Genomic DNA, 7860 nt, shown 5'->3' on the forward strand with positions numbered 1-7860 from the left:
CCTGTAGAGCACCCTGAACAGCACCCTGCAGAGCACCCTGCAGAGCACCCTGTAGAGCACCCTGTAGAGCACCCTGAACAGGACCCTGCAGAGCACCCTGTAGAGCAACCTGTAGAGCACCCTGCAGAGCACCCTGTAGAGCACCCTGCAGAGCACCCTGCAGAGCACCCTGTAGAGCACCCTGTAGAGCACCCTGCAGAGCACCCTGCAGAGCACCCTGTAGAGCACCCTGTAGAGCACCCTGAACAGCACCCTGTAGAACACCCTGCAGAGCACCCTGTAGAGCACCCTGTAGAGCACCCTGCAGAGCACCCTGTAGAGCACCCTGAACAGCACCCTGTAGAGCACCCTGCAGAGCTCCTTGTAGAGCACCCTGTAGAGCACCCTGCAGAGCACCCTGTAGCGCACCCTGAACAGCACCCTGTAGAGCACCCTGAACAGCACCCTGCAGAACACCCTGAACACCTTACGCTCTGTGGTCCACCTGAAGCAGCTCCTACAGGTCATGGTATCTGAAACTGAATAAGGTCCTCTCTGCAGGGCAGCTCAGTGACCACCAAACTGCTCAGGTTCAGACGTGCTCAGGAGCCAGTTAGCCTTCTCCCATTGACCCCCCCCTCCGTCCCTCCCCGGGCAGGACACCCTGGTGGAGCAGCTGGAGCTGTGTGTGGACTACCTGTGGAAGTCCGAGCGCTACGAGCTCATCGCCGACATCAACAAGCCCATCATCGCTGTCTTTGAAAAGAGGCGGGACTTCAAGGTGATATCTTCTTATTTAACCGTGCCTATGTGGTACCTATCGTCATGCTGAAGAGTGTTTAACGCTGGGTATATGTATGTGTGTGCCTGCGTGTGTGTGCCTACGTGTGCGTGTGTGTGTGTGTGTGCGTGCTCACCTGTGTACCTCAGAGGCTGTCGGAGCTGTACTACGACATCCATCGCTCCTACCTGAAGGTGACGGAGGTGGTGAACTCTGAGAAGCGTCTGTTCGGCCGCTACTACCGCGTGGCCTTCTACGGACAGGTGAGGACCCCCCGCAGACACTCACCTGGACGCTGGTCACCTGACCCTAAGACACGCCCCCAACGCTGCTTCAATGAATGTTGCACACACACGTTACACACACAATTAGACACACAAGTTACACACAAATACACACACAGAGTGAGTAATCAACAGGACATGGAATCCATCACCCTTAGACGACGAGGAGCTGATCATGTTGGAGCTGGTGGTTCTCTCTTTAATAAAGAGCTGATCATGTTGGAGCTGGTGGTTCTCTCTTTAATAAAGAGCTGATCATGTTGGAGCTGGTGGTTCTCTCTTTAATAAAGAGCTGATCATGTTGGAGCTGGTGGTTCTCTCTTTAATAAAGAGCTGATCATGTTGGAGCTGGTGGTTCTCTCTTTAATAAAGAGCTGATCATGTTGGAGCTGGTGGTTCTATCTTTAATAAAGAGCTGATCATGTTGGAGCTGGTGGTTCTCTCTTTAATAAAGAGCTGATCATGTTGGAGCTGGTGGTTCTCTCTTTAATAAAGAGCTGATCATGTTGGAGCTGGTGGTTCCCTCTTTAATAAAGAGCTGATCATGTTGGAGATGGTGGTTCTCTCTTTAATAAAGAGCTGATCATGTTGGAGCTGGTGGTTCTCTCTTTAATAAAGAGCTGATCATGTTGGAGCTGGTGGTTCTCTCTTTAATAAGTACACTCTGTCTTATGAAGGAGGAACTGGCTTATGGATGGAGACGGCTTTGAAAGGAAAAGGAGGATGAAAGCCTCTTTCTTTTGCGTTCAGATCTTTTAATTTCTCTGTCTGCTCTTTTCTTCTTCTTCTTTTATTTTCTTGTCCAGATTGCGGTAAGTCCTCTCTGATGGGAGTGTTGTTTCTCCACCTTTCTCTCCTCCTGCTCCACTATTAACCAGCACTGCTCTCACCCCGACCGCGTCCTCCCGGCCCGCTGTCTCCTCTGTTACCTTCTCCACATTAATACAGATATCCATCCTGTCGTCCTACACTAGCCAATCGACTGCTCCTATTGACCCAAATCCTGTTAAACACTGTGAGTCCCTGCTCAACCTAACAGGTAGTAACCACTGGAAGGCAGACACTATTTAGTAACCCTCATTTACATGACCTCTGACCCCTTGGATGCCCTGAGAATGTCCTCTGACCCTCCCTGTGAACAACATGGCGTCGATGTTCTGTTACTCACTGCTGAACCAGAAACGCCACAAGGGGGCGACATCCCTCAGTTTGTTTTACATGGAAGAGAAAACGAAAGCTAAAAGAATTTAAACAATTATTATATTATTGTATCCATTCAGAAACTAACCACTCTGTTATCGCTGTGTGTGTGTGTGCGTGTGTGTGTGCGTGTGTGTGCGTGTGTGCGTGCAGGGTTTCTTTGAGGAGGAGGAGAGTAAGGAGTTCATCTACAAGGAGCCAAAGCTCACGGGTCTGTCTGAGATCTCTCAGAGGCTCCTCAAGCTCTACTCAGACAAGTTCGGGGCGGACAACGTGAAGATGATCCAGGACTCCAACAAGGTGAGAAGCATCTGGACCCGCACGACCTGCTCCCTAGAACCGTTCTGTAACCACAACAGGGGAGTGGAATGGACCGGTTCTCCGAGTTCCCATCGAAACGTTGTGGTTGGATCCCCCATGTCCGCGCTCTACCGGTAGGCCTCCTTAAGCAGGACGCCCCCTGACCCCGCCCCTTAATGACATCATGGACCTGGGTCCGTGGACGTGGCTGTGGATGAGGTGTGTGCTTAATGAGGTGGTAGGCCTGATCCCTGCTGACCCCTCCCCCCCCCCTCAGGTGAACCCCAAAGACCTGGACCCCCGCTTCGCGTACATCCAGGTGACCTACGTGGTCCCCTTCTTCGACGGCGAGGAGGAGCAGGACAAGCGCACGGACTTCGAGAAGCACCACAACATCAGCCGCTTTGTGTTCGAGACGCCCTTCACGCTGTCGGGCAAGAAGCACGGCGAGGTGGACGAGCAATGCAAGAGGCGCACCGTCCTGAGCAGTAGGTTCTACTGAGGTTCTACTGACCCCCTGCTGAGCAGTAGGTTCTACTCAGGTTCTACTGACCCCCTGCTGAGCAGAAGGTCCTACTGAGGTTCTACTGACCCCCTGCTGAGCAGAAGGTCCTACTGAGGTTCTACTGACCCCCTGCTGAGCAGTAGGTTCTACTCAGGTTCTACTGACCCCCTGCTGAGCAGAAGGTCCTACTGAGGTTCTACTGACCCCCTGCTGAGCAGAAGGTCCTACTCAGGTTCTACTGACCCCCTGCTGAGCAGAAGGTCCTACTGAGGTTCTACTGACCCCCTGCTGAGCAGAAGATCCTACTGAGGTTCCTCTGAGCTGCAGGAGGAGGTTCCTCTGAGCTGCAGGAGGAGGTTCCTCTGAGCTGCAGGAGGTTCCTCTGAGCTGCAGGAGGAGGTTCCTCTGAGCTGCAGGAGGTGGTTCCTCTGAGCTGCAGGAGGTTCCTCTGAGCTGCAGGAGGAGGTTCCTCTGAGCTGCAGGAGGAGGTTCCTCTGAGCTGCAGGAGGTTCCTCTGAGCTGCAGGAGGAGGTTCCTCTGAGCTGCAGGAGGAGGTTCCTCTGAGCTGCAGGAGGTTCCTCTGAGCTGCAGGAGGTTCATCTGAGCAGCGTTCAGGTTCCATGTTAGGGCCCCATGGTAAGGTCTGGAAGGCCTTGTGTCAGACAGAAGGTCTTCTTTAGAATCCCGCCACACATAGATTTCAACATGGCTGCTCTGGGTGGACTCAGTGAAGCCGTGCGTCTCTTCACCCCGTCTTCTCCCCCCCTGCAGCCAGCTCCAGCTTCCCCTACCTGAAGAAGCGCATCCAGGTGGTGGAGCAGCAGAGCACAGAGATGAACCCCCTGGAGGTGGCCATCGACGAGATGTCCCGCAAGGTGTCGGAGCTCAACGCTCTGTGCAGCATGCAGGAGGTGGACATGATCCGGCTGCAGCTCAAACTGCAAGGCAGCGTCAGCGCCAAGGTGGAGTCAGCTGACTGACGGCCCCTCCCAGACTGACGGGCACAAACATAACACACACATACACACATAACCCAATGATAACACACACATATTGTGTATGATCTTGTGTTGTTGTTTGTCATCCTGTGTTATTCTGTGTGTTCCTGTGTGATCCCGTTTGATCCTGTTTGATCCCTGTGATCCCGTGATCCCCTGGGATACCTGTGATCCCGTGTCATGGTGTGTGATCCCGTGTCATGGTGTGTGATCCTGTGATCCGGTCCGCCCCCAGGTCAACGCGGGGCCCATGGCCTATGCCCGGGCCTTCCTGGAGGAGAAGAATGCTAAGAAGTACCCCGACAACCAGGTGAAGCTGCTGAAGGAGATCTTCAGGTAGGTGGCCCTCAGCGGGGCCAGGTGGGCCGGCTTACTGGGACCAGGAGCTCTCTGGGACCAGGAGCTCACTGGGACCAGGAGCTCACTGGGACCAGGAGCTCTGTGGGACCAGGAGCTCTGTGGGACCAGGAGCTCTGTGGGACCAGGAGCTCACTGGGACCAGGAGCTCACTGGGACCAGGAGCTCACTGGGACCAGGAGCTCTGTGGGACCAGGAGCTCACTGGGACCAGGAGCTCTGTGGGACCAGGAGCTCACTGGGACCAGGAGCTCTCTGGGACCAGGAGCTCACTGGGACCAGGAGCTCTGTGGGACCAGGAGCTCTGTGGGACCAGGAGCTCTCTGGGACCAGGAGCTCTGTGGGACCAGGAGCTCTCTGGGACCAGGAGCTCACTGGGACCAGGAGCTCTGTGGGACCAGGAGCTCTCTGGGACCAGGAGCTCTCTGGGACCAGGAGCTCTGTGGGACCAGGAGCTCTCTGGGACCAGGAGCTCTCTGGGACCAGGAGCTCTCTGGGACCAGGAGCTCTGTGGGACCAGGAGCTCTGTGGGACCAGGAGCTCTCTGGGACCAGGAGCTCTCTGGGACCAGGAGCTCTGTGGGACCAGGAGCTCTGTGGGACCAGGAGCTCTCTGGGACCAGGAGCTCTGTGGGACCAGGAGCTCTCTGGGACCAGGAGCTCTCTGGGACCAGGAGCTCTGTGGGACCAGGAGCTCTGTGGGACCAGGAGCTCTCTGGGACCAGGAGCTCTGTGGGACCAGGAGCTCTGTGGGACCAGGAGCTCTCTGGGACCAGGAGCTCTGTGGGACCAGGAGCTCTCTGGGACCAGGAGCTCTGTGGGACCACCCTCATGCCCCTAACCCTTGTCTCCCGTGGCGGCTGCAGGCGCTTTGCGGACGCGTGCGGCCAGGCCCTGGACGTCAATGAGCATCTGATCAAGGAGGACCAGCTGGAGTACCAGGAGGAGATGAGGGCTCACTACAGGGACCTGCTCAGTGAGCTGTCGGCCATCATGAACGAGCAGGTCTGAACCAGGACCATGAGCCACCACCTCGTCCTCATCCTCAGCCTCTGCTGTTCCTTCCCCTCTTCCTCTTCCTCTTCTTGTAGCCAGCGTCGCCATTTCATGTGTTGCTCTTCCAAATGCATTTTCCCGGTTTCATTTTCGTTTTCTGTTTGTGTCACAGCTTCGAAAAAGCATTCTAGCCTCCGCCGGCTCCTCTCTCTCTCACAGCTCTCTCTCCGCTGCTTTTAAACCGGGTACGTTGTAGCCTCCCCCTGTCTCCTCCTCCTCTCCTCCTCTCTCCTCTCCTCTCCACCTGTCTCCTCCTCTCTCCACCCTTCTCCTCCTCTCTCTCTCCTCCTCTCTCCTCTCCCCCTCCTACTCTCACCTCTCTCTCCTCCTCTCCTCTCTCCTCTCCTCTCTCCTCCTCTCTCCTCTCCTCTCCACCTGTCTCCTCCTCTCTCCACCCTTCTCCTCCTCTCTCTCTCCTCCTCTCCTCTCTCCTCTCCTCTCTCCTCCTCTTTCCTCTCCTCTCCACCTGTCTCCTCCTCTCTCCACCCTTCTCCTCCTCTCTCCTCTCTCTCCTCCTCTCTCCTCTCTCCTCTCCTCTCCTCCTCTCACCTCTCTACCCTCCTCTCCTCTCTCTCCTCCTCACCCCCTCCTCCTCTCACCTCTCTCCTCTCCTCTCTCCACCTCTCCTCTCCTCCTCTCCTCTCTCCTCCTCTCTATTCCTCTCACCTCCTGTCTGTGTTCATCATGCTCACACCCTGCTCCTCTGGATCCCGGTTCTCCTCAGTTCTCCTCAGTTCTCCTTGGCCCTCCTCCTCCTGACCCCCCTCTCTCTCCTCTCCCTTTCCAGATTCCTCACGCAAGACCACCAGGAACGGAACGCCACAGCGCCTTCTGAATAGCCAGTAGTGGACCAGTAGACCCTGGACCAGTAGACTCTGGACCAGTAGACCCTGGACTGGTCCCACCATGGGGGGAGGGGGCTCCATGCCTGTTCAATATAATTTTCATCCATCCACTTATTATAAAATCCGATTTCTATGAACTGTATCTTAGTTTCTGCCGTCTGTAGTGGTGGCTCAGCCCGGGAACCAGGGAGCAGGAGGGACTATAGGAGGGGTAGTTCCCAGAGGGGGCAGCCGTGTGGTAGGCCGTGGTCTGTAGTCTAGTCCTGTTGAAGTGTTGACGCTGTAGAGGCCAGACGGCTGCACTGGTAGACCATGTGTTTGATTGTAGAGGTTTCATCTCATCTGTAGAAGCGTTTGGATCATCGGCCATTCCTTTACCATCTGTGTACTCATCAAGAAACAAAGAGAGGAAAGGGAGCAGGCACGTAAAGTGCACGCACACACACACACACACACACACACACACACTCTTTTTAACCCTGCCCTTTATAAACCACAGAGCACACTGGGCTTGTGGTGCGTTCAACCAACTGAGGAACTGTAACCTGTAGCCGACCAGTTTGTATTAAACAACGATTTCTATATATCTATATTGCCACTATTACGCCATCATGCTCTTTAATGGTTTTGAATGAGAACTGTGATTTTTAAAAACGGAAAGCGCTTGGATTACGTATGTCTTAAGTCCATGCATCATCGGGTCTCTTGAACGCACCCCAGGCTCTGACTGAATGGAAGCCGCGCCCACCACTGCTTCCTATCCTAACAGTCTGGAAACGTCTGCTTGCAGATTTTCAAAAAAGGAAAAAAAATATGTTTTATAACATTTTTATGAATATGATAATGTCATCTTTTGGTTATTATTTCCTGCACTGTTTCAAATTGTAAATAAGAATTATTAATATTTAAAAATGTTTCAAATGTTTCCTTTTTTTTTATGAAATACACAATATATGAATATTTGTTTAGCGAAATTAAAAAAAGAACAAAACTAAAGTTTTATGTATAACATTTGAAATAAAATCAACCTAATGTTTAAAACGGATGACATGGCGTTATGTGTACGTCTTCACTGAACCATTCCTCTGATACGCCCGGCGGCTGGGCCAGACACTAAAACCCTAGTTTTAGTTAGTAAGATGTCGTCTTACTAACTAAAACCCTAGTTTTAGTTAGTAAGATGTCGTTTTAAATGCGAGCAGGAAGAGGAGGAGGTGGAAGAGGTGGTGTATTGGCTTGTTTCAGCGGCAGCAGCCGAGGAAGAGGTACCATGAGTTAGCATGAGGAGCACCCCTAGCGCTGCTAGCAGGGACGTGCTGACGTGCTCGTTTGATATCTGGTCCCTGGTACGGTGAAGGACTGATGTGTGGAGCGGTGACTCAACACGCTCTGAGAGGGAGGAGGAGGAAGGAGGTCAGGGTCTCTGAGAGGAGGAGGAAGGAGGTCAGGGTCTCTGAGAGGAGGAGGAAGGAGGTCAGGGTCTCCGAGAGGAGGAGGAAGGAGGTCAGGGTCTCCGAGAGGAGGAGGAAGGAGGTCAGGGTCTCTGAGAGGAGGAGG

General features: G+C 53.8%; 1 protein-coding gene across 6 annotated transcripts in view; it reads left to right on the plus strand.

Annotated features, from left to right (window-relative positions):
- The window catches only part of dock10 (dedicator of cytokinesis 10), a 75844-nt gene extending 68509 nt beyond the window's left edge, over positions 1 to 7335 (plus strand). For all 6 annotated transcript variants that reach the window (XM_079732195.1, XM_079732197.1, XM_079732194.1 and 3 more), the window contains exons 49-56: positions 638 to 760; positions 910 to 1023; positions 2398 to 2544; positions 2822 to 3032; positions 3821 to 4011; positions 4283 to 4383; positions 5269 to 5407; positions 6246 to 7335. In XM_079732195.1, the coding sequence (XP_079588321.1) occupies positions 638 to 760; positions 910 to 1023; positions 2398 to 2544; positions 2822 to 3032; positions 3821 to 4011; positions 4283 to 4383; positions 5269 to 5407; positions 6246 to 6293 (1074 nt within the window). In that variant the 3' untranslated portion in view covers positions 6294 to 7335. The remainder of the gene's footprint in view (positions 1 to 637; positions 761 to 909; positions 1024 to 2397; positions 2545 to 2821; positions 3033 to 3820; positions 4012 to 4282; positions 4384 to 5268; positions 5408 to 6245) is intronic.
- The last annotated feature ends 525 nt before the right edge of the window (positions 7336 to 7860 follow it).

Source organism: Pollachius pollachius (genome assembly GCF_949987615.1).
Source record: "Pollachius pollachius genome assembly, chromosome: 3".
Classification (NCBI taxonomy): domain Eukaryota; kingdom Metazoa; phylum Chordata; class Actinopteri; order Gadiformes; family Gadidae; genus Pollachius; species Pollachius pollachius.